At 43.9% G+C, this 25,472-nt stretch overlaps 1 protein-coding gene across 1 annotated transcript in view; it reads right to left on the reverse strand.

Moving 5' to 3' along the window:
• The window catches only part of LOC310835439 (atrial natriuretic peptide receptor 1-like), a gene marked incomplete at its 5' end in the record, with an annotated part of 51,003 nt that overhangs the window by 12,463 nt on the left and 13,068 nt on the right, over positions 1-25,472 (reverse strand). Inside the window, 10 exons of the mRNA XM_083720070.1 lie at positions 2,481-2,574; positions 4,233-4,352; positions 7,668-7,772; positions 9,259-9,307; positions 12,793-12,934; positions 15,244-15,365; positions 19,057-19,200; positions 21,173-21,259; positions 22,013-22,160; positions 25,355-25,427. Coding sequence (XP_083576196.1) covers positions 2,481-2,574; positions 4,233-4,352; positions 7,668-7,772; positions 9,259-9,307; positions 12,793-12,934; positions 15,244-15,365; positions 19,057-19,200; positions 21,173-21,259; positions 22,013-22,160; positions 25,355-25,427 — 1,084 coding nt within the window. The remainder of the gene's footprint in view (positions 1-2,480; positions 2,575-4,232; positions 4,353-7,667; positions 7,773-9,258; positions 9,308-12,792; positions 12,935-15,243; positions 15,366-19,056; positions 19,201-21,172; positions 21,260-22,012; positions 22,161-25,354; positions 25,428-25,472) is intronic.

Raw genomic sequence — 25,472 nt, forward strand, 5'->3', positions numbered from 1 at the left:
AGTAAGCAGATACCTAACCAAACTCTCAGTTGATTCAGGATGCAGAAATGTAAAGTCCCTATTCACATCATTCCTCCTCCCTCCCCAACCTGGTTCCTTTTCTATCTTTGAGAATTTCTTTGGAACTTACTTATGTATTTTATTTAGATTTTTATTTTTAACAGTGCACTTCATCGGGTTCTCTCTATCTTTATCTTTTCCTTCATACTATCCACTCTCATCTGTTGGGATTCTTTTCTCAAAATCCTCTGCTTTTAAAACTGTGGTCGAATGGGTAGCCTGAGGTCCCCAGAACCACTCGGAAAATAATCATGGCGGGGGGAAATGCTCTATTGCTTTGAGCGGTGATTGCCAAACTCTCCCCACCCTCCCAATGGGACCACATGAAAAATGCTAAGAGTCTTAGTGGATCACTTAATTGTTATTTTTTGGTCTGGCGTAGCAATTGTTGTTCCCTGCCCTTGTTGTGGTACGGTTTTCTATTATATTTCTATTGCTGCTTTAATTCCTTACATTGTGTTGCATTGCAATTTGAATTCCATATAGAATATATAAGAGATACAAGAAACACTAGGTAAAGGGACCTCTGCCTGTTAGGTCCAGTTGTGGCCGACTCTGGGGTTGTGGTGCGCATCTAACTTTACTGGCCAAGGGAGCTAGTGGACAGCTTCCGGGTCATGTGGCCAGCATGACTAAGCCACTTCTGGCGAAACCAGAGAAGCTCACGGAAACGCCGTTTACCTTCCCGCTGGAGCAGTACCTATTTATCTACTTGCACTTTGACGTGCTTTTGAACTGCTAGGTTGGCAGGAGCTGGGACTGAGCAATGGGAGCTTACCCTGTTGGGGGGATTCGAACCACTGACCTTCTGATTGGCAAGCCCTAGGCTCTGTGGTTTAGACCACAGCGCCACCCGCATCCTTACACTAAAAGACTGTTAAAAACCAACGTGTAATTTTAATGTGAATGTTTCATGGACCACCTGAGTGAAGCTTGTGGATCACTTGTGCTCCCCACTCCTCAGTTTGGGGTCTACTGCACTAGAGGTTTCCTTGATGTGCTCACCCCATGCTGAAGATGCAACCCAATTTTTGTTTTGACACTTGCACATTGCCTCTTACGCGGTGCAGGCAGCTGAAGCAGAATTGTAAGAGAACCACGAGATCTTTCCTTGTATGTACACTTGGCTTTGGGAAATGTGGCCACCAGCACTTAAATTTGAGTTTAGAAGCCTTTTTAGGCACCACCCCACAACGGTAGATATATGTGAGGGATGGGGGATCTGTGGCCCTCCAGATGTTGTGGACTCCACTTCCCATAAGCCCCAGGCAACATGGTCAACGGCCAAGGATGATGGAGTCCAGCAGCATCTGGAGATCCACAGGTTCCCCATTTCTGCTATTGGGTAAGGAAATATGGAAATGATCCCCAATGAACAAGCACTTGAAGCATTTGAAGAAGGGTCCACAATACCACAAAGTCTAAGAGCCACTTAATGCATACTGAATGTCATGACCTGCAACCTGGGGGCTATGCACCATCAGATGGAGGAACAAGAGGAAGACCAGGCTCCATCTCCATCCTTGGGAGAAGAACTGCCAAGAACCCAGCACCACACAAGCCAAAGACTGGGAAAATAGGGAGAAGACCCTTTTAACAATCAGCCAGCATCTCTGTGGAGGTGGGATTTACTATCCTATAGGACCAATGAACATATATATAGTGCCTGGAGAGAGACAGCTGGCAGGTGCCAATGAATGAGTCCCACTAGCAGAAGCTCTGGGCTGGCTTCCCCCTGCCGCCTGTCACCAACCACTTGCTCCTCCCAGAAGGTATCCCCCAAAATTGGCTCTGAGGAGGAGAGGAAGGGTTGTTCTCTCTGACAAGCTGAAATACTTGTGGCAATGTTGAATTCCTCCTTATAGCTTGCATAGCACCCTCAGCCAGACCGTTGGAGCTCTCCAAGGTCCTGAAGGTACTTTGAGTGCCTTGGACCTCTGCCCTGGATTTTTGCCTTGAATTCCTTACTCGGGCTATTGACAGGACCATGATGGGAGCACCCACAGAACTGAAAGTTGCCCTTTAGCAAAGCCATATATCAGAATATGGGACACAGGTGATGCTGTGGTCTAAACTACAGTGCCTAGGGCTTGCCGATCGGAAGGTCAGCGGTTGAAATCCCCACAATGGGGTGAGCTCCTGCCAACCTAGCAGTTTGAAAGCACGTCAGAGTGCAAGTAGATAAATAGGTACTGCTTCGGCGGGAAGGTAAATAGCGTTTCCGTGCACTGCTCTGGTTCGCCAGAAGCAGCTTAGTCATGCTGGCCACATGACCTGGAAGCTGTACGCTGGCTCCCTCGGCCAATAGAGTGAGATGAGTGCCACAACCCCAGAGTTGTCCGTGACTGGACCTAACGGTCAGGGGTCCCTTTACCTTTATATCAGAATAAGCTGTATTCCCACTGGTGCGAATTACTCACTATACAACAAGCGGTCCGTCTTCTGCTTCTCATGTGTCAAGTCCTGAGTCCTTTCTGCTACTAACACCTCCAGATGTTTGCTGTATTTCTCCATCTAGGTAGGCAGAACAAAAATGTATTCAACACAAGCAACCCCGTCAGACATTCTGTGTCAGATAATGGACTCTGTATTTACCAGCCGCTGATGTTACTACCAGACTTCTGCACAAAGGCCTGTGAGTCAACCTAGCATAGCTAGGCCCACAAGCCATCAGCAATAAAACAGAACAAACTTGGAGATACCCTAATGTCATGAATCAAAGACGCCTGAGAGCATTTGCAAATTGAAAGCCAATAAATTGCTTTTAGACACAACCACCCCGTGCATGCCAGTGTTTCCCCAGCTGTACACGTAATGTGAAGGGACGGTTACTGATTTTATTTATATTTCACATGTTTATGTTAGCTCATTTTCAATGTTTGCTTTTACTAGCATTTTTAAAATAAATATTTTAATTAATATTTGTAAACCACACAGAAGTCTTCCGTGGAGTATACAGTAAACTCTATCTATCCAGGATCTACCCCATAGGAAATGTTTTTAAATTCCTTTACTATTTCTAATAAATGTAATCTATGATTGAGTGGTAGCCAATAGCATTTATGATAAAATTACTGTTTCTTGTGGCAGAATTAACCTATTTTACAAGGAACCGTTTTGGATCTCAGACATTTACATTTGTAAATCTATTTTAAATGTCTGTGCATGTGTGTATAATTCCATGGGCTTTTTCTGTATTAAAACTAATAATAAGAAAACACCATTGTTGTAGTATTATCATATCAGGACTGATCACCAGATTTTCACCAGACAATTAATTCCCTTAAATAAAAAACCCACAGTTATCCAGAAACCTCCGAAACTGAGCCTACAGGAATGATGAAAAATAGGAAATTTTAAAATAAAGAGGTATAATCCTCCTTTACTTATCAGATTCCCCTTCCCCCATGTATCTGTAACCAATGGTTGGTAACCAATGCTCACTCTTTCTTTGAGAAATGCATGTCCCTAAGCATGTTTGCTGAATGTAGGTCCATTTCCTGAAGAGGACCAGCACACAGGAGAGAGGAATGCTGAACCTCTCCAATGCTTAGCAGTTATCTCCCACAAATGCAACCTCCACCAGTCTGCCAGAGGTAGACTTACTTCCAGTTCACAGACAAGCAGGGATGGAGTGGGGAACTATTAAAATAGCCTGGAATTAATAAATAATAATAATAATAATAATAATAATAATAATAATAATAATAATAATTTATTATTTGTACCCCGCCCATCTGGCTGGGTTCCCCCAGCAAGTCTGGGTGGCTCACAACAGAATGATTAAAAACATGATAAGACATCAAACATTAAAAACTCCCCTAAACATATATAGAGGAGTATCAGTGGGTGGAGAAATGGATAAGCAACCTTTTTCCTGTCCATTGGATCCCCCTTGCAAGAAGTACCTGCTATTCACATCCTCATTAGTTTTATGAGCATAATGCTTCTGCACAATGTCTGTTGTACAGAGATAACGATGAGGAACTATGCCTTGGTATTGGCAGGTGTGAATCTTTGCTAATTCATAAAATCATATACCCTCTTTCCTTACTGCCACCTTACTGTCTTCAAACAAGTGACACAGAATATGCATTCCTAAATAATGTTTTCATGTGCTTCAAGCACATCCAAGAGTTGTCCACTCCGGTCCAACTAAGAACGATTCTTACCAAAGTCATCATCATGTCAACTGGGCTAACTTTGTTTGGGTTCATCTTCTGCAGCAACTTCCTGACTTGCTCAAAGGTAAGCCTTTGCGCTGGATTGCTTTTCCTACACCTCCTGATCAGCTGCAAGAAGGAAAGAAGATTTAGGACATAATATAGAAGTGGGTGCATGGGTAAAGCTGAAATGGAAAGCTGATACAAAAGCTACTGCTCGCTATATTTTGAAAGAAAATTATATGGAAATGATGTATAGATGGTATCTAACACCTAACAAATTGCCTAACACGTATAAGAAAGTTTCTAATGATTTCTGGAAGTGTAAACAGGTAGCTGAATCTTTTTCATATGTGGTGGACTTATAAGAAAGCAAGGGTATTTTGGGAAATGATATATGATGAGATAAAAAAGATGTTCAAAGTGATTATAATAAAAAACAAAAGCAACCCTGAAGCTTTTCTCTTAGGGATTATGGGGACAGAAGTTCCAAAAAAGATGTTTAAGCTGTTTATGTATGCAGTGCTTTTTTCTCAAATAAAATGTTTAGGGGTACTCTCATTTTCCTACTTATATTGAAATACTTTCCCTCAATGAGGCCAAACTTAGATTCACAAAATGTTTAGGGGTATGCGTACCCCTGCGTATCCCCAGAAAGAAACACTGTATATATGTAACAGCAGCAGCTAGGATTTTTTATGCACAAAAAATGGAAGGAAGAAGTTCCCACCAAACATGAATAGATAAGTAAGAAAACAATGGACAATGCAGAACTGGCAAAGTTAACAGCTAAAATAAGAGAACCTAATGATGATTGCTTTATGAAAGAATAGCCTTTTTCGGACTATTTAAAGAACTATTATAGTATGATGAGCTCGCAAGCAGGGTTTGCACTATGAGCAACAGAAGGAATTATAGATTATAGTATTGTTGTTATGGTATAAGAGATAGAAAGTAGGGTACAGCAGAGGGGAAGAAATAAAAGGGGGTGGGAAGTCGACAAAAGAAAAGAAAAATTACTACGTATTGAAGTGCATATATGAAACTTTGGAAATTTGATAAAAAATAATTTTGAAAAAGAAACAGGATAGTATGTCACTCCTTCTAGTTCAAATGAGGTTCTGGCCTCTGACAGTCAGCATCTCTTAACCGTCACCAGTTGCCAGAATAGGCTCAACACTTTATCAAAATGTATTATTACTGTGTATTAATTTATATACCATTTGTATGCCCAAGTGGCTCCCAAGTGGTCTTGCAGCTATAAAATCAATACATAATTAAAATGCACAGCAACAGGTCCATGGGGACATTAAAACAGCCTTAATTAAAATATACAGTAATGACGGCTCCCCACATCAAATGGGGGGCGCATTTTGCGTGGTCGCGCACAGCCCCCCGGATCCCAGTGCGGCTCCTGGTAGTTTGGGTTGCCTTCATCCTCCCCAGGCTGGAAACCTGGAGGTCTCCACCTACCTTAGCCAATCGCCCAATCCCGCCTGGGGAGGCGTTGCCAGGGGATCGGCCAGGTAAGGGGAGGGACCACCCTGCCCACACAACAGAAGGTGAATCCTATTGCGAAGTGTGAGTCAGTCGGCTCCAGAGCTTCTCCCACCCTCCCCTCCCTCAGTTAAGTCTTCTTTTGCAGGTTAACCTCTTCTCCACAGGTACGCAGGTGCTGTTACATCAAGGTTGCTGTTGAAGGGCTGGAAAGGAATTTTCCTCCATTGGCAGGTTTTGATTTTCCCATAGCAAAACATTACAACTTTGGCGGTTTCAGGCCTTGGGCAGAATCCTTTAGGTCAATCTTCCTAAATGGGGGGGGGGCGTGAAGTGGTGACCCACACCCCCCTTGGGGCGGTGATCTCAGGGTTCCCCTTAAAGGGGTCTTGGGGGGAGGCATTGGCCATACGCCGAGAGGTTGTCATTGCTCTCCCCTTCAACGGCAGCGAAACGGCAGCGAAATGGGGGGGGGGGGCTCTCTGCTTGACCATATGTTTTCCAGAGCCAGCCCAAAACCCACACATTCTGGATAACCTGAAGCCTCCCAGATCCCCAGCTGGGGACTGGGAAGGATAAACGCCCAGTGCCTGAGCCAAGGTCTCCCTACATCTGTAATTTAATAAAGTTGTGGCCAATTTTAATCCCATAGTATGTTGTCTTGAGTCATTATTCCGCTCAGAGGTTGCCTGGGGTTGGGAGGACTCTGCCTGTGCATGCAAAACAAACCATTCAAAAGTGCAACAATGAAAACGACAGAATCAGAAGTTAAGTTCAGGGGAATGCTTGCCTTCAGAATGCCAACACTGATGACGTCGCTCTTATTTTAGCAGGGAGGGCATCCCACAACCTTGGCATCACCAGAGAAAAAGCCCACCTCTGTGTTGCCACAAGCCAATAACCATCAAACATTGGAAAAAAATGTGAGTTCAATTAGCTAATTGTTGTGCACCCTAAAGGAGAAAATATACAGATGCAATGTAGCTAGATCTTTCAAAGTAGTTACTTTAGAGCAGGATTCCCCAAACTTGGGTCTTCAGCGGTTTTTGAACTGCAACTATCAGCATCCCTAGCTAGCAGGACCAGTGGCCAGGGATGATGGGAATTGTAGTCTTAAAACAGCTGTAAAAAGTCTTTAAAAGTTGGAGACCCTGCTCTAGAGTAATCTGAAAGAAACAAGGAAGAGGGGGGAGTGGTCTTGGCTTCCCCGAATCTATTTCTTCCCAGACAGACAAACTAAAATGACAAGGTGACGCTTGAATTCTTTTAAACTAGACAGACTTTCCCCCCTCCAGACACATATTTTGGCTCATTGACAGCCACCTTTCAAATGCAGAAGCTAGAGCATAACGACTATTAAATACGATCATGAATCTGACAGTTTATAACCACAGGAAGTCATAAAACTCCAGTAGCTGCATATTAAAAGCATCATTTACTGCATTCTGTTTTTGTGAGACAAGCTGACATTTCAGTTTGTCAGAATAATACTATTTTTAAGGAATATTAAAGCCACACATTGTTCTGCAGAGTCTTGGAGAAGGAATTCGAAACTTCCCTCCTCTTCTTCTTCTCTTCTTCTTCTTCTTCTTCTTCTTCTTCTTCTTCTTCTTCTTCTTCTTCCATGTGTGTGTTTTGTTTTTAAGCGAAAAAGAAACCTTCCCTTTCTTTCAAGGGCAACATGGATCATGGATCACGTCTGCTACAATTGCCAAACATTTCACAGACCCCTTCTACTTTTCCCAGCAGCCTGATTCACTGATAGTAGCAGATGATAGTGGTCATCTCATCATCACAGAACACTTCACCTGCTGGTTTCTGCAGATCAAGCTGCTATTAAATGGATAAGCAGCAGGCCAAGGCAGTTCCCAGCTGGCAATTTCAGTCCACTTCTGCAACAATAATTCCACCATAAAGAAGACAGGAGTATATTAGCATTCGGTTTACCTCTACATATTCCGTAGGGCAGGGACAGGCATGCTCAGATTTTTCTGATATTAATTCTGTCAAAGCGGGGCACAAAGAATATTCCTCTGACTGTGTATCATCTTTCTGGAAAACACAAATAGTGCCTTTATTTATTTATTTATTTATTTATTTTTAAGGAGATTGTAATCATAGAACAGAAATCAGCAAGAGCCACATGCTCTACAGACATCCCCTTTCAAATCACATGCTTTGGGGCAAGCCAGTCTGATGGGTGTCATAATAATAAATTATTATTATTATATAATACATTTTAGGCTGTGAACAGCCCTGAGATCTACAGATAAAGGGCAGTCTACAAATTAAAGAAATAAAAAAAATAACAGTAATAATATTTTAGAATCACCAGTTTTGTCATTGGTGCCATTCATTCACAGCAAAATTCCACATATTGCCCCTTTTTGTTAAAAAAAGTGTGTGTGTTGCTTTAAGGCAGGCACATCCAGCAGGTAGATCACTGGAACTCTGTGGTAGATCACCGGTAGATCACTGGCTCCCCCCAAAGAAGCTCAACAACTTTGACCTGAACCCCCCAAAAGGGGGTTAGATCACTGCGAGTTTTTAACTCTGAGGAGATTGCAGTCTCTTGGGAGCTGGCCACTCTAATACATCTATACTCTGCTTTTCAATGAATTCCTACGACCCGTTCTAACAATTCTCAGGACCTTGCAAAAACCCTCACCTCGAATTCAACACAGTTTGGGATTCTGTTATAGGATCCAGGAGGGCATCCCAAGTTCAGACAAAAGAAGATTCGTTCAACAGCTCTTGACTTGAATGCTGTTCGTTTCAAGGTAAGTGAGCATGTAAACGATTAACACAATCGCCTTACCTCACTGGTAAGGTTCACAGGTCAATAGAGAAGCACTAATCTGTGAGTACAGTGGTACCTTGGTTTAAGAACAGCTTAGTTTACAAACAACTTGGATTAAGAACACTGCAAACCCGGAAGTAGGTGTTTTGGTTTGTGAACTTTGCCTTGGAAGCGGAACATCTTCCGCTTCCTGTTGAGTGTAAATTGAGTCCTCCGCTGCTATGGGAAAACATGCATTGGTTTAAGAACACTTTGGTTTAAGAACAGACTTCCGGAATGGATTAAGTTCATAAAGCAAGGTACCACTGTATTCTAAAATGACCCAAGCAAGGGTGTGTGACTCAAACATTCTGGCCTTCTCAGCATAACAAAACCAAGATAACACTCTAATTCTCAAGTATTTAAAAGCAGATATTTAATTACCCGAAGAACCAGTCAAGTTAATTTGGAAATTATGCAAGATTTTGCACAAAATATATAAAAATCTAACATTTTTTTTGGGGGGGGACACCTGAGGGCTCAGTAATAATTAACTGCTTATCTCTGCCCATTTCCCCCAAAAGCAGTCTCCCACAATCCCAACTCCCCCAAAACACCCTGGAATTATTGATTTATAAGATTTATAAGGTTACAACAATAAAGTATGCAATTATAAAAACAAACAAAACCACTACAATTTTAAAACACACAAAATCATTCCCAACAGAACAGTCAAGTACCAGTCATCATAGATCTTACCAGGGTGGGGTCACTTCTTGTTGCTATTTCGATTAAAATGATGGCATAGCTGCAAAATTGGAGATAAGTCATTGCCAGTGGCAGAACATTGGAAACAGAATGATTAGTTTAGTTTGTAAATGCAGGAGCCAATTTTCAAGAGAAAACACTCAACAAAGCAGCATGCGAAGACGAAATTAAGCAACTGTCATGCAATGCAAAACTTATCTAAAAATTTCTAAAACACCTGGAATTCGTAATAATCTTAAAAGCCAGCACAAATCCTCCAGCATAAACCTGAAGACACAGTAAACTAAGAATAAAAGCTCAGTTTAGATCAGTCTTGAAAAGTGGAAACAGTTGACCTTCAGAGCCCATTCAAACAATCGACGGGTGAAGCTTGCCTAATCTCAAGCAAAATTTAATTCCACAGATGTGGGGCCACTACCAAAAAGAGGCGACAACTTTGAAAAAGCTCTCATCTGGCTAAACTCAGCCATGATGATTAAGCCCCATTAAAAGCAACAATACTTTGGCTTACAATTGCTTAATTTCAATGGAACTTAAGGCACAACTATATGTATATCAGGGACGCGATCTTGCCGATCGCATGGTCGGCGGTTTGAATCCCCGCAGCGGGGTGTGCTCCCGTCGTTCAGTCCCAGCGCCTGCCAACCTAGCAGTTCGAAAGCACCCCCGGGTGCAAGTAGATAAATAGGGACCGCTTACCAGCGGGAAGGTAAACGGCGTTCCGTGTGCTGCGCTGGCTCGCCAGATGCAGCTTGTCACGCTGGCCACGTGACCCGGAAGTGTCTGCGGACAGTGCTGGCTCCCGGCCTATAGAGTGAGATGAGCGCACAACCCTAGAGTCTGGCAAGACTGGCCCATACGGGCAGGGGTACCTTTACCTTTATATGTATATCTACCTAGAAATAAGTCCCCCTCTGTTCAGTAGGGCTTACTCCCATGAAAGTATGCACAGGGTTGTAGCTTTAGTAACAGCCAACTTTCAGGTGGATTTGGACTAGTATCTTTAAATAAGTCATGAAGGAACGGATTAATGAAAGCCAATTATTTAGCATAGTGAGGTGCTTCTGTCTACTTCAGATGGTGTGCCATCTTCCCGCTCAATGAACTCAACCAAGTACAGGTTCCATTCCTTATAAATAACATTGTTATGCCCTATGACTAATGAAATAAAGTTCCCTTTAACCCCAGTACATTGGTACCTTGGTTCTCAAACTTAATCAGTTCTGGAAGTCCGTTCCAAAACCAAAGTGTTCCAAAACCAAGGTGTGTTTTCCCATTAAAAGTAATGCAAAATGGATTAATCCCTTCCAGACTTTTAAAAACAAACCCTAAAACAGCAATTTAACATGATTTTTACTATCTAATGAGACCATTGATCCATTAAATGAAAGCATTAAACAATGTACTACAGTCACACAATCAATCAATCAATCAATCAATCAATCCTTCAGTTGCTGAACTGGTTTTCACACCGTCACAAAAACAAACAAAAAAGAGCCGCAAAAACAAAAATGCAAAATAAATAGCAAAAACAGACAGAGCTCAGTGTAACACTCAAATCAGAAGTGTAACACTCAAATCAGAAGCGTAACACTCAAAACAGAAGTGTGGCACTCAAAACGGAGCATGTTTTGCTCCTGAAAAAAGTTCTCAAACCGGACCGGAACACTTTCTTCCAGGTTTGCACTGTTTGGGTTCCAAGTTGTTTGAGTACCAAGGCATTTGAGAACCAAGGTACCACTGTATAAATGTAAAACAAAGCACCACATGCTAGAACTGCCTCCAGGAACCTTCAGAAATTGCCCAGTGGATGTACTCTCCAGCTGACAATCAGAAGACTGATGATTGTCATCACCATGCAGGTGAAAAAAGGACTGCACTTCTAACAGTCATGCATAAGAGGGGATTTTAGTTTGTCATGCAATTTACACCATTAAAGGCGCAGGAGCCCATGTCCTCTTTTGTATCTGGTGACATTATATCTAAGAAGATGAAACATCTGCGAAACCCCTTTGAAACTTGCTAAATGGGAATTAACCTTGATGTATTGCTAAAAGAGGATCAAACGTTAGAGGACTTGATCCATTACACTCATTTTCACACTTCCAAAGAGGCCAGTCTGATGATATGCTGAAGAAGCACATATCAGGCTGTGGTGAAAAACATGCAACAGATGACACTGAGTGCAGGTGTTTTTGTTAAGTTTAAACTCTTCCTCCCCAAAATGGCCTCCGAGGGTTGAAGAACTGCCTGGCATAATGGGGACAAATTATTCATGCTGCCAAGTGATCCCAGATTGTGCCACTTCAGTCTACGTCGTTCAGTTCTTTGAAAAATGAGTATGCTGCTCCTGGGATGATGAATAGCTATTCATAATATTAACAATAAATAAAACAGAACAATAAAAAAACACAGAAGGAGACTCAACGGAATAATAAAAGCAGACCAAGCAGAGAACCCATAAGACTGCTAGTTAAAAACAGCTCGGATACCATGCTTGAAGGCTTAGATGTAAGCTTTTATCTTACAACTTCTAACCCCCTCAACTACAGTCAAATCCTAGGATCTCAAACACCTTGCCCCCTGAACAAATAGGCTCCCCAAATATCGAAACTCAGAAGTGAGTATTCTGGTTTTTGAACAATTTTCAGAATCTGAACGTCCGGCATGGCTTCTGATTGGTTGCAGGGGCTTCCTGCAATCAGGAATTGGCTTCCTGCAGCCAATCAGAAGCCACACATTGGTTTCTGAACGTTTTGGAAGTCGAACATACTTCCAGAACAGATTCTGTTCGACTTCCAAGGTACAGCTGTATTGGCCATACTGGCTAGAACTGATGGTACTTGATCAGTAACATCATCTGGGGGAAACAGAGTTAGAGAAGGCCTCAAAAACTTGGAAAAGCTCTGCTGGGTGGCCTTGTGAAGTTCTGATGGGGGCACAGAAGTAATGCTTTGAATGAGAGAAAGAGAATGGGACAGTGTGATTATGAAAGAATAATCTGTCATACAGGAGTACAGTAAAGGTAAAGGGACCTCTGACCGTTAGGTCCAGTCACGGACGATTCTGGGGTTGCGGTGCTCATCTCGCTTTACCGGCTGAGGGAGCCAGTATACAGCTTCCGGGCCATGTGGCCAGCATGACTAAGCCGCTTCTGGCGAACCAGAGCAGTGCATGGAAACGCTGTTTACCTTCCTGCTGGAGCAGTACCTATTTATCTACTTGTACTTTAATGTGCTTTTGAAATGCTAGGTGGGCAGGAGCAGGGACCGAGCAACGGGAGCTCACCCCTTCATGGGGATTCAAACCACCAACCTTCCGATCAGCAAGCCCTAGGCCCAGTGGTTTAGACCACAGCACCACCCACGTCCCAAAACAGGAGTACAGTAGTCACAGCTTATTTCCAAAACAGTGAATAATTCCAGCAACACAAAAGCAACCCCCCATGTTTGTTCCGTCATATAGTAACACAGTTTACTTCAATTATACATTAAAAAGGGGAGACCCATTTATGATTATCATCACCTGTACACATCTGCAACTGGAGTTGGTTCAAAGTTTGGTGTGGCGTGAGCCTCAGGCGCCAGATATATTTGTGTGAAGTGCTTATGAGGAACATTGGACTCCATTAAATAATCTTCTTTTCTATAGAACTGCAAGCCATAGTCTGACACAAGGAGAAGCAAAGGAGGGGAAGGGGGAAAAAAGGATCAGAAATTTCCCCTGGTTGTTTTGCATGATTTTGAACTGAGTGCCACAGGAGATGTTCATTTCAACATACTCAGTTGGAAAATGGACTGATTCAGTTGAGAGCTGAAATGAATTCTCCTCAGCAAATTCCGGACATGAGGATGGGAGCAAATTCCCTGGATGTCAGAATATTAGTCACATTTTAAATATTCAGCATCAGCATTTCACATTCAGAGTTCTGTCAGTAGCTTCCAGCCCTTTCCCGCATCCGACAGCTGTCACTCAGTAAGGATGAACATCTGACTGTCTCGCTTTGCAATGGGCTGTACAGGACAGCTAACATGCTGTCATTCCGGGACAGCTAACATGCTGTCATTCCAAACTAGCTTGGTCTGCCTTCCGGGCTGGTGTCACATAGTTAAATCTGATTGGCTGTCACCGTGACTAAGAGAAAGGAGGGCTATTCTCCAAACATAAGCAGGGGCCCAAATAGATTAAGCTGCAGGGAGATGCTGCTATCTGAATTCCAGATATGGGGAGGCAGGGCGAGATTCATTTCCCTGCCTGAGTCTCTCCGGGAATGGAGCCAGGGAAGTCTCCCTGGGAAAGCCCTAGCTCATTCCCTTGGAATGCATAACATATAAGGGTCTAATCTATGACAAGGTAAAAGGTAAAGGACCCCTGGACAGTTATGAGCGACTATGGGGTTGTGGCGCTCATCTTGCTTTCAGGCCGAGGGAGCTGGCATTTGTCCACAGACAGCTTTCCGGGTCATGTGGCCAGAATGACTAAACCACTTCTGGTGCAAGGAGCACCACGACAAAAACCAAAGCACATGGAAATGCCACTGACCATCCCACCTACTTATCTACTTGCACTGGCGTGCTTTTGAACTGCTAGGTTGGCAGGAGCTGGGGCAGAGAAATCACCCCATTGTGGGGATTTGAACCACCAATCTTCTGATCACGAAGCCCAAGAAGCTCAGTGGTTTAGACCACAGTGCCACCCACGTCCCTACAAATGCATATTATCTATGGGTGTAATCTATGACAGATCAAACTGAGAATATCTTAACAGCTGGGGAGCATCACTCGGGAAGCAGAGCAAGTCCTGACGTGATATTTTAATTAATTAATTAGTTTCTTAAGTGCCACTCATTAATTACCCAAGGGTACATGTGACTAGAGGGACGCAGGTGGCACTGTGGGTTAAAGCCTCAGCGCCTAGGACTTGCCGATTGAAAGGTCGGCGGTTCGAATCCCTGCGGCGGGGTGCGCTCCCGCTGCTCGGTCCCAGCGCCTGCCAACCTAGCAGTTCGAAAGCACCCCCGGGTGCAAGTAGATAAATAGGGACCGCTTACCAGCGGGAAGGTAAACGGCGTTTCCGTGTGCGGCTCTGGCTCGCCAGAGCAGCGATGTCACGCTGGCCACGTGACCCGAAAGTGTCTCCGGACAGCGCTGGCCCCTGGCCTCTTGAGTGAGATGGGCGCACAACCCCAGAGTCTGTCAAGACTGGCCCGTACGGGCAGGGGTACCTTTACCTTTACATGTGACTAAATAAAATGATGTACGTGACATGCTGCATACAGCCCAAGGGCTACTGTAATATAGTGGCTAAGCTACAATCCTAAACACACTCACTAGGGAGTAAGTAGATGTGTTTGGAATCTGTGCGTCAGGCTGAATGAGAAGGAGCGGCAAACCTGACAGTCCCTGGTTCCAAACCTGTCTGTATCACAAGCTCAGTAGGCAGACATTGAAACAGGCTACTGTCTCCCTGCATCAGCCCCCCACATCTGCAACACACAGATAATAGTTCTGATCATCTACCCTATAGCAGTCTTGCAAGGATTATTCATATATGTGAAGCACTTTGAACATTATTATCTATGCACAGAGTATCTGCCAGTCTGTTCCTTCAACTCCCTTTGAGTTTGATCTGCCAAACATTTGGGGTTTTGTTTTTTTGTTTTTTACCATTATCCAGTGAATGTTCACAATACGGCTGTGAGAAATAGCAAAGAGAACCTCCTATATTACATGATAAACATTACGTGTGTTAAAAAACAACAACCCCACCCTGAAGACACGTTGCTAATTGCTGTTTGCTGCTAATGGGTCTAAGTCGAGCCATTTGACATTTGCAAGGTAACATCGCATAGATTCGTCTTTTTCAGGAGATGTGGGGATGGCGACCGCGAGGACAACAGCAGCACTATCCCATAATAAGGCAATATCCACTCATACTTTTCCATAGAACAGAGAGAACAGCTCCTGTTCTGCTTACCTGAAATCTTACAAACCCAGCGGTCATCGATGACGCAGTTGGTGGACTTTAATCGCCCATGATAGATCCTGTGCTGGTGAAGATACGCCATTCCCTGAGCAATGTCTGTGGCGAAAGAAAGCCTAAGGTGGTGGAGATAATAATCAGTGTTAATATGGCCTACTAAACCACAGGGGTAGACTTACACTTCAAGAGCTCCATGAAACAAATGAGCAAAAATTACAGTGATGTTTTGACTTGCATCTGTTGTAAACAAAAAATGCCCTTTTCCCTTATGGGGTATCCAAGAGCCCAAATAGAGTCCTTACATAGGTTCCCTCTTGGTAGGAGAGAATAACAGAGGCCAACCAGAGAATACTGAGAAGCAAAGCAACTAGTAAGCTTGATCTTTATTGATCTGTTGCAACAGGGTGCTCCCCTCACCCGCAGGAGAGAGGAGAGACCCAGACAAATGGCATGCAAAGCCTTATAAAGACTTTTGAAATTCCCATCCTGTAGATCAAGACCACTCCCAGAAACATCATACATACATCACAGAAGAGGCAGTCTTAAAACAGAAATTTGAATGTTGTTTTTCTCCTGTCATTGTTTATCTCCTGTCTGGCAGGTTACTTGATTGGATTGCCTGGGGAGCCTGGCCATTCTTTTGTAGTGATAAATACTTAGTTCCTGGGCCAGGTCACAGGCTCACACCCTATTCAAGCACAGACATACCCTTAAGACAGGATTTGTGAAGGAAAAGACAATGGGGAGGCTTTTCCATTTTCCTTTGACCTTGCAGAGAAAACATTTGGTCAGTTGGGAATCAAAATGGTTCCAGGTTGGTCTTCCTGTGCTGATCTATGTATGTGCTTGGTTGGTACACTTATGAACATTTAACATATATCTAAGACCTCAAAATTCCTATCACACATCCAATAGGGCCTGCCAGTATGGCTTCCACAAAGCGTCTCAATAATTCCCCCCCTCAAATCCACAGACGGTTTGATCTTCTTGTTTACTTCCTGCTTGCACTAGGTCGGTCCCTTCTTACATTTCAAGGATCGTTTCTATGGTGTCAAACTAGAAAAGTGTACTTGAAAATGATCCCTTACACATGCCTCCTGATAACTTAGGCTTGCATTGTTCCATGTGCAATGCTATCTGGAGGAGTAATCTAGAGTATTTGTGGGGGACCGATCTGTCGGGTCAGCTGGGGGCATGGACGACCCCCAGGCAAACGACAGGAATGTTTCCAGCCTGTTCCTCCCATCAGCGTACAGCTCTAGGGAGTTCCGACAGCCTTCCCCGACGATTTATAGTGACTCACGCCTTGGACACACTGAGCACACATCCAGAGTCCAGCAGAGATGAAACGCAGTCAGAGCTAGGCTGGGTTGTAAGCACTAAGCTACATTATTAAGCATAAAAGTAAAGGGACCCCTGACCGTTAGGTCCAGTCGTGGCCGACTCTGGGGTTGCAGTGCTCATCTCGCTTTATTGGCCGCGGGAGCCAGCGTACAGCTTCTGGGTCATGTGGCCAGCACGACTAAGCCGCTTCTGGCAAACCAGAGCAGTGCACGGAAACACCGTTTACCTTCCCACCAGAGTGGTACCCATTTATCTACTTGCACTTTGACGTGCTTTCGAACTGCTAGGTTGGCAGGAGCAGGGACTGAGCCACAGGAGCTCACCCCGTCGCGAGGATTCGAACCGCCGACCTTCTGATCGACAAGTCCTAGGCTCTGTGGTTTAACCCACAGTGCCACCTGCGTCCCTTTGTTAAGCATAAGGCAGAGCAAAAGAAAACATGTCTCCTCTCTCTGGTCTTCCTCGGAGGGAAGTCAGAAGTGAAAGCAAAAACAAACAGAAACAGAGTACAGTAAACATCTGCTGCCGTGATTCCAGCAGTCGGTGCTGGAATGCATAACACAGACATGTGATGAACCCATCCTACACAATATCTGCACAGTGAGAGGAATAGAAACCCAACTCTCATCAGCCCCCACAAGATTTTCTTTGCCGTTCTTTGCCCATCTACTTGCACTTTGAAGTGCTTTCGAACTGCTAGGTTGGCAGGAGCAGAGACTGAGCAACGGGAGCTCACCCCGTCACGGGGATTCGAACCACTAACCTTCTGATCGGCAAGTCCTAGGCTCTGTGGTTTAACCCACAGCGCCACCCGTGTCCCTATGGCCCTACCCACACGCAAAAAATCTAATCAGCAATTTGATCCCAAAGTCAGGTTCTCTCTGTCAGTCACTCTTAAAAGATCACTTCAGGCTCAGCATCACACTGGCATCTTATCTACCTAATGATGCCTTGCTGTAATTAAAATCCCATATTCTATCAAAAACAGCATCTGGTGAAATGATTACACATACCTTCTTATCAGTCTGAAAGTCAGCGAGCACTTTGTTGTTATTTCATCTATATATAATCTTATCTCATATCAATATAGCAGCTACATTTTTTTCTCCTGTTGAGAATTTGTCTATGAAGGGAATGATGCAAATCACATCGGCAAGACAACCTCTGCCCTGCCAAATACTGGCTTCTGTTATTAACACTTTAATATAATGGATTCTAAAAATATATAAAAAACTCTCATTCTATAAATGCTGTTATAATACATTATAGCTTCTCTTTTTTCTCATGTGATATAAAGAACTGATTTGAATTGGAGAGAGAGAGAGAGAGGAAGGAAGGAAGGAAGGAAGGAAAGAAAGAAAGAAAGAAAGAAAGAAAGAAAGAAAGAAAGAAAGAAAGAAAGAAAGAAAGAAAGAAGTTTTGCTGTGAGTGTTGCAAGACCTGCTCCCTGTTTTGCTCACCTATTTCTACCTTGGGATGCAGGAACCTTGATGGATTCTTTTCTCCTTTTTTAATCTACAAAAGCTGATGCTACTTCTGTTGGGAACAGAAACCATCTTACTGTTAGCCTATAAAGACCAGCCACTCAGGATGCTGAGAGAATATTGGGGTGAGGTATGACATGGTTTGCATTTTTTGGTACCGACTCTCTTCCGCGGCACCGGAAATCGCTTCTGCACATACCCAGAGGCTGAAAATCGCTTCTGCACAGGTGTGATTTTGGGCATCTGGGCATGCGCAGAAGCAATTTCTGGCGCCACAGACATGCACATATGCGATTGCTGCTGTCGCGCTGCACTGGCCTGGCCCATGGAGGATCTCCGCGGGAGTGATCCGGCCCATGCCCGACAAGCCTTGCTGACCCCTGCCATCAACAGGATGGCAGGTGGGTCACCAGGTGATTCTTCCTCAGTACTGTTCCCTCGTGCCCACGCCCCTCTCCAGGTATTCTGAACATGCCGGCTTTGGCCCTTTCAGTGGGTGGGTGAGGTGTCCCCAGTTCTCCTTCATATAATTTTGGCTCAACAACCATGGTTTAAAAAAGCTCCACAATTTAGGTGGCTCCCTTAAAAGAGCTCACCAATTTTGGGGGTGTCAGGAACGCAAACCCTTACAAGGCAGCTTCCACAATAAACAATCACATATCAGAATAAATTTGGACTAAAATGTGGGTGAACTTCCATGAGAATTAAAACAAACAAACAAACTGAGTTGCAGAACTAAATTTAAGATGGAGATGGAGGAGATAGAGATAGAGATAGATAGATAGATAGATAGATAGATAGATAGATAGATAGATAGATAGATAGATATAGATGATAGATAGATAGATAGATAGATAGATAGATATAGATGATAGATAGATAGAATGAGAACCCATAATTGACAGATTTCACTCATCCCAAGCAGTAACTGTGAGGAAAATGCCAGCAGTGACATCCACCTTTGTCACCTTTCTCTCACCTGAAGCCCCAGTTTAAAGGGATGTCTTCATTGAGCAGCACATCAGTCAAACTTCCTTTAGGACAGTATTCCGTGATTATGGCAATATTTGGCGCTTCAATACAGCCTCCAATGAATTTGCAGAGGTTTGGGTGGTCCAGTTCTCTGTGACAAGCAGGCAGGAATTGGGTTGTGCCATATACTTTCTAAGAACACAACATTGCATTTTGAACACTTTCCCTTGCAGGAGAAGCCTCTCCTTGAGAAGGGACTTCGGGCTTGAGCCCCAGAACAACTCCATAACCACTGTGAAGTAGTTGCTTTGGGAGTCGAAACCATATGTAAGCCTGTAACCCACTTACTGGGAGTAAGTTCCATTGGACTCAGCAGGACTTACTTTTGAGTAGATATGCATAGGATTGGTCTGTAAATTTGTGTGTGTGTGTGTCCTAGCTCCCAAAAGCTGCTATACATGGACACAGTGCTTTTTTCTGGGGGGACGCAGGGGTACACATATTTTTCACTCCATAAGACTCACCTGACCATAAGACACACCTAGTTTTTAGAGGAAGAAAGCAAGAAAAAAGCTCCCCGTCTCAATTTGACAGAGCGTGTGAGGGAGAAAGATCCCCCTCTGAGCTGGTTCCTGGCTGCTCTCATGCAAGTCACAGAGCCCCTCAGATGGAGGGAACTCTAAAGAGTGTTCTAAAGCCCTCTTCCCCCGCCTCGCCTCTCCCCACCCCCTCGCGTGGGTGCCGCCATTAGGATGCTTGCACAGGCAATGTGCCACGCCCCCGCTGCTCTGGTAACCAAAGTCCTCAGCTCCGTCACTGCCAGGGACCACACATTCGCTCCATAAGATGCACAGACATTTCCCCTTACTTTTTAGGAGGAAAAAGGTGTGTCTTATGGAGCGAAAAATACGGTAAGTTTGGCCCCATTGAGGGGCAGTATTTCAATGTGAGTAGGAAAATGCGAGTACCCCTAAACATTTTTTCTTTTTTAAAAAAGCACTGGACACAAGTGCAGCCAACGTGAGGTTCCCCAGAAGCTTCTGGACTGCAGCTTCCATCAACGCCAGCCAACGTAGCCGACAGTAATGGATGATAGGAGTTGTAGTCTAACATCATCAGGAGTGAACCATGTTGGCCACTCCTGGATCATTAGAGGGCCCACAAAACTTCTGAGCAGTTGTGACTGAGCAGCAGAGAGAGCAATGGGATATGTGAGGAGTGAGAGAGATAGAGATGGAGACAAAAAGAGTTGAGCCAAAATGGGAAACCGATTGTGGGAGGTTCCACTGGTAGTGAAGTCTTTCCTTTTTCTCATTTATTAGAAGGGACTCTTATTTGACCACATGGCTCAAGATAACGCCATGGACTCTTGGCTTCTGTCACATGGGTTCATTTTCTGAGAATTCCAGTATTTATTTTTGTCTCTCCCCCGCCCCCCCGCTCCATAAAAAAGGCCCTGTATACCTGAAGGAGCGTCTCCCCTCCCATTGTTCAGCCCAGACACGGAGGTCCAGCGCCGAGGGCCTTCTGGTGGTTCCCTCCCTGCGGTAAGTGAAGCTACAGGGAACCAGGCAGAGGGCCTTCTTGGTAGTGGCACCTGCCCTGTGGAACGCCCTCCCATCAGATGCCAAGGAAATAAACAACTATCTGACTTTTAGAAGACATCTGAAGGCAGCCCTGTTTAGGGAAGTTTTTAAGGTTTGATGTTTTATCATGTTTTTAATATTCTGTTGGGAGGCACCCAGAGTGGCTGGAGAAATAAATTCCTCAAACCCAGATTAAGCTGGTGCTGTGAGGGGTGGGGAAAGGGCATCAAATGGCCTCAATGGGGCAGCATATTACCAAGGTCCACCCCTGTTTCTCTCAGCCATTCAGAGACTGCTGCTGGCTTCGAAACAAGAAGGGATGTGGGAAGACTTCTTAGCATGCCTTCAGCACATACAAGATATCATAGGACAGGTTGTCTAGTTGATCCTGAAACACACAGTTAAACATGCCAGTAAAGGCAATATAGGTCTCAGTTCACTTTTTGAAACAAGCAGATAGTGAGTTCAAATTTAAGGAGCGCACACTTGTGTGCATTATCTATAAAGGCACTCATAATGCTTTTAAAAGTAGCTTACCTTACTTGTTTGACTTCTTTACGGATGGTCCTAGTGAGAGTAAACGTCTTGTTCATTATTTTCTTGATGGCCACTGTTCTACCATCACTGGAAGAAGGCAAAGACAGTTGTTTAGCAACCAGAAGTAAATAAAAAAGCCACAACCCCTCCATATATTTATCTATTACAGTTATATTATCTGTGGTGCAAAAAAAGCCCACAATACATTGTTCTTCTCCTTTTCCCTTTTATCCTCACAAGAGCCCTGTGAGGTAGGCTGAGAGGTGGCAACAAGCCATAGTTCACCTAGGGTGGATAGACACACAGGAAAAAAACCACTATAAGTAAGTTAGGGAAAAAAATGCTATGGAAAATCGCATAGAATTTTTTTTAACTCTCCAGTGCCATCTGGTGTTGCATGTTTATAATGCATTCAAAACACTGTTTTTTGACTAATGTAGTTGAGTCACTAGTGAGCCTAACGGCGGCTGGCCAAACCACGTTGGACAACATGTACCTTTGTATTTAATATGCAAATAGCAGCAGCTGTGGGGGAACAAAAATTATCAGGGTCACTGCAGCGGGGAGAATTCGATGCTTTCCTCCCCTGAGGAAAATCCCATTGGTGGAAGCATTATTTGCATTGGGAGGAGATCTCCCATTGGCACCAGGGAGAAATTATGAACTTCTCATGACAGCAATTGCTCGGCCACTGTGGGAAACAGGAAGCTGAACTGGGCAGGCCTTTGGTCTGACGCAGCAGCCTGATTATGGAGCTTGACGGAGCCTAGGCTTGACTCAGCATAAGACAGTTTCCCATGTTGCAGTAATAGAATAGAGCAAAAGGACTAGATCCCCTACTAGATCCCCGTCTGCGTAAAATAGTTCATCTTGGAAGCGTTGGCAGCCGCTGTACAGGAGCTCAGTGTCGTGAGGCAGCTGGTACTGGAGGCGCTGGGTCGAAGTGGCACACTCAGGGTGCTCCCCATTGCAGTCCTTGCCATGTATTCTGATGAAACAGGAAATTAGATGTAGGTTGGTTGAATGCACATTGGTGAGAATACTTGAACATTATTATGATCCCAGGATTAAATCTGCAAATTGTTTGCTCTGCTGGTACCTTTCTAGTACCATTTGAGGAGAGGTCAACAAAAGTGGTTCAAAGACTCTCTCAAGGCAAATCACAAAAGATCAGCAGTGTCGAAGCAATGATTCTTCAACATCAACTTTATTGAATTGGTCATGTTGTTTGGATGTCTGATCATCTTCCAAAGCAACTACTCTGTTCCCAACTTAAGGATGGAAAGTGTAATGCCAGTGGACAACAAAAGAGGTTTAAAGATACTCTCATGGCAAATCTTAAAAACTGTAGCATAAACACTGACTACTGGGAAATTCTGGCCTGCAAGTGCTCCAACTGGAGAACAGCCTTTACCAAAGGTGCCATGGGTTTTGAAGACGCTCGAACTCAGGACGCAAGGGAGAAACGCGCTAAGAGGAAGGCATGCTTGGGAAACCCTCACTGTGATCAACTCCCATCTGGAAACCTATGTCCCCACTGTGCAAGGACGTGTGGATCCAGAATTGGCCTCCACAGTCACTTACGGACTCACGTTTGAGACTGTGATTATGGGAGACAATCTTACTCGGCTACGAGTGATCGCCAAGGAAGAGTACCATTTGAGTGTTTGTTCACTACTAGCAGTGTGCCGAAGATTGATGGTGAGCTGACCCATCGTATAGAAGGGTTTGCATAGTTTTCTGAAACTTTTAAAAGGTTGGCTTACATACACAGTTAACATTCTGAATCATTTGGCTGTCATGCTTTTAATACAGTGAAGATAAGGTATCAGAATTTATTTTATTGCAGCCATCTGGGTTATTCGACACACACACTTTTCAGACTCAACATAATGATGAAACACTTGGCTTTGCATAATTTTTTTTTTATATAAAAGTCAAGATTAGCTTCTTAATTTCTTTACTGTTTCATCTTTTTGTCTTTCTGCACAGCTCTGTCCGTCGCTACTTCTTCCCTGTCAGATTTGCATATTTATGTCTACGTTTCCAGATATTTTAATTAACAGTGTTATCATCTCTTTTGCCTGTTTATCCTTTCTGAATGCTAAATTTATGCCTCCCAATTTGGGGTGTTTTCTTTTGCTAGATCCATGCTGACAGTAGCACTAACAGTTTTGTCTGGTCTTGTTAGCTTTCAGCAGAACAAGTTCATTAGCTGGGTCTCTGATGTGTGGAGGGCAGCAAAGTCTCATCAAAACCAAAAAACAAATCCACAAATAATTGAAAAAGAGTAATGAATGGAAAGTGCTGTTAATATATTACATTAAAACCATAAACTCTTGTATGAGGTAGGTAAAGGTAAAGGTACCCCTGCCCGTACGGGCCAGTCTTGACAGACTCTGGGGTTGTGCGCCCATCTCACTCAAGAGGCCGGGGGCCAGCGCTGTCCGGAGACACTTCCGGGTCACGTGGCCAGCGTGACAAAGCTGCATCTGGCGAGCCAGAGCCGCACACGGAAACGCCGTTTACCTTCCCGCTGGTAAGCGGTCCCTATTTATCTACTTGCACCCGGAGGTGCTTTCGAACTGCTAGGTTGGCAGGCGCTGGGACCGAGCAGCGGGAGCGCACCCCGCCGCAGGGATTCGAACTGCCGACCTTTCGATCGGCAAGTCCTAGGCGCTGAGGCTTTAACCCACAGCGCCACCTGCGTCCCCCTCTTGTATGAGGTACTCATACTCAAAATGATATATTATGTTTAAAGTTGACATTCCCCTCCATCCATCAGCTTAAGAAAGGCAGCCTACATAGTTGGTTTCAGAGGACTTCCCAGATGGTATCGAATGCCACTTCTGGCTTAATAAACTAGCAGCTGCTGAAATTCCTTCTTCTGCAAAGGCTTAGGAGCAGGTGATAACTGAAAGCCATCCAAACGGGGCAGACTTTGGTAATATTTGATGCTCCCCACAGCCCAAAGCTGTTAAGTATAGTAATTTAATTCACCGAAATTGTAAATGCTTGCATGCTTTACTATGTATTTAAATTTGATTGGTTGGTAACTGAATTCTAGAGAGTTCTGAAGTAGCTCTTGTGTGATTGGCTAGTGTTGCTCATGTGGGAGGTATCTAGTGAAAGAGAAACTCCATTTTATGGGAAGCAAGATGAATTTGTTATAGAATCCACTGTGAACACTGCTAAGTTGAATGGAGTGTTGGAGTGCTTCTTTGCTTGAAGGAAAGGGAGCAAAGATGCAGGAGAAGGTAAAACTGGAAATCTTCCATAGGAGCTGCAAGGCATGGCCTAACTGAGATACAGAAGGCTGAGTGCTGAGCTCTGGAAAGGGAGAAAAAATACAGTTGTTTGGAAGTTAAAAGAAGAGACTGTAAGCCCATGCTTGGAGAAGCATGTGACTGTAAATATTATGTTTTAATTCATCTATAAGTTACTGCAAGTAAAGTTGAAGTGTGGACATTGGTTTAATTTCCAAAGAAGGGTGTCAGTCATATATATGATTTGAGCTTCTTAGCTGAGATTTCGCTACCCTCACTTCAAAAAAAGCCACCTTCCCAAAACCGGGTAAGGGAGACACCAGGCTTTGGGAAAGAGGCCTGAGGCTCTGGCACGTTCCTAGAGCCCACAAGCCTCCTTCCCAAAGTTGGGCAAGTGCTAACAAGGCTTTGGGAAGGAGGAAGGAGGGCTCCAGGACCTGTCAGATCCCTCACACCTCCTTCCCAAAACCCAGCACTTACTAGGCTTGGGAAGGAGGCAAGGTCCCCTTGGCCCCTGTGCCCTGTGCGACAGAATGGGCCCTTTGTCTGATCTCATAGGGCTTTTCCCTATGTCATTTTCTTACAGTATAGGGTTAAATTTTACACACTCCATTTCATTTTGCATTTCTGAGTGCAGAAAGTATTGCTCTCATGTGTAAAGATCTTTCCTATTCTTTCCTATTCTAATTAATACAAGAAACTATTAGGTTTTTATTCATAGCACCATATTTTTCATGTATAGGATGACCCCAGTTTTTTGACATGATTTTTGAGTCAAAAAAGCTCTTCTAATGCACGGAAAAATACGGTATTTATTGTAACTGGCTTTAGTATTTCTGCTGTGTGTGTTTAAGTTGCTTTGAGTCATTTCTATGAGATGATAATGATGATACTAATGATACTAATACTTACAGACCTTGTTTGATGCAGCTGAAGTCTATGATCCAGCTTTCATCCCAAAACATTTTTTGCTTTTGGTACTGGAACCACTAAAGAAAGCATGAAAGGGCAAATTCACCCCTAGGCTCTTCATC

This window comes from Podarcis gaigeae, assembly GCF_964106915.1.
Source record: "Podarcis gaigeae genome assembly, chromosome: 17".
In the NCBI taxonomy this organism is placed as follows: Eukaryota; Metazoa; Chordata; class Lepidosauria; order Squamata; family Lacertidae; genus Podarcis; species Podarcis gaigeae.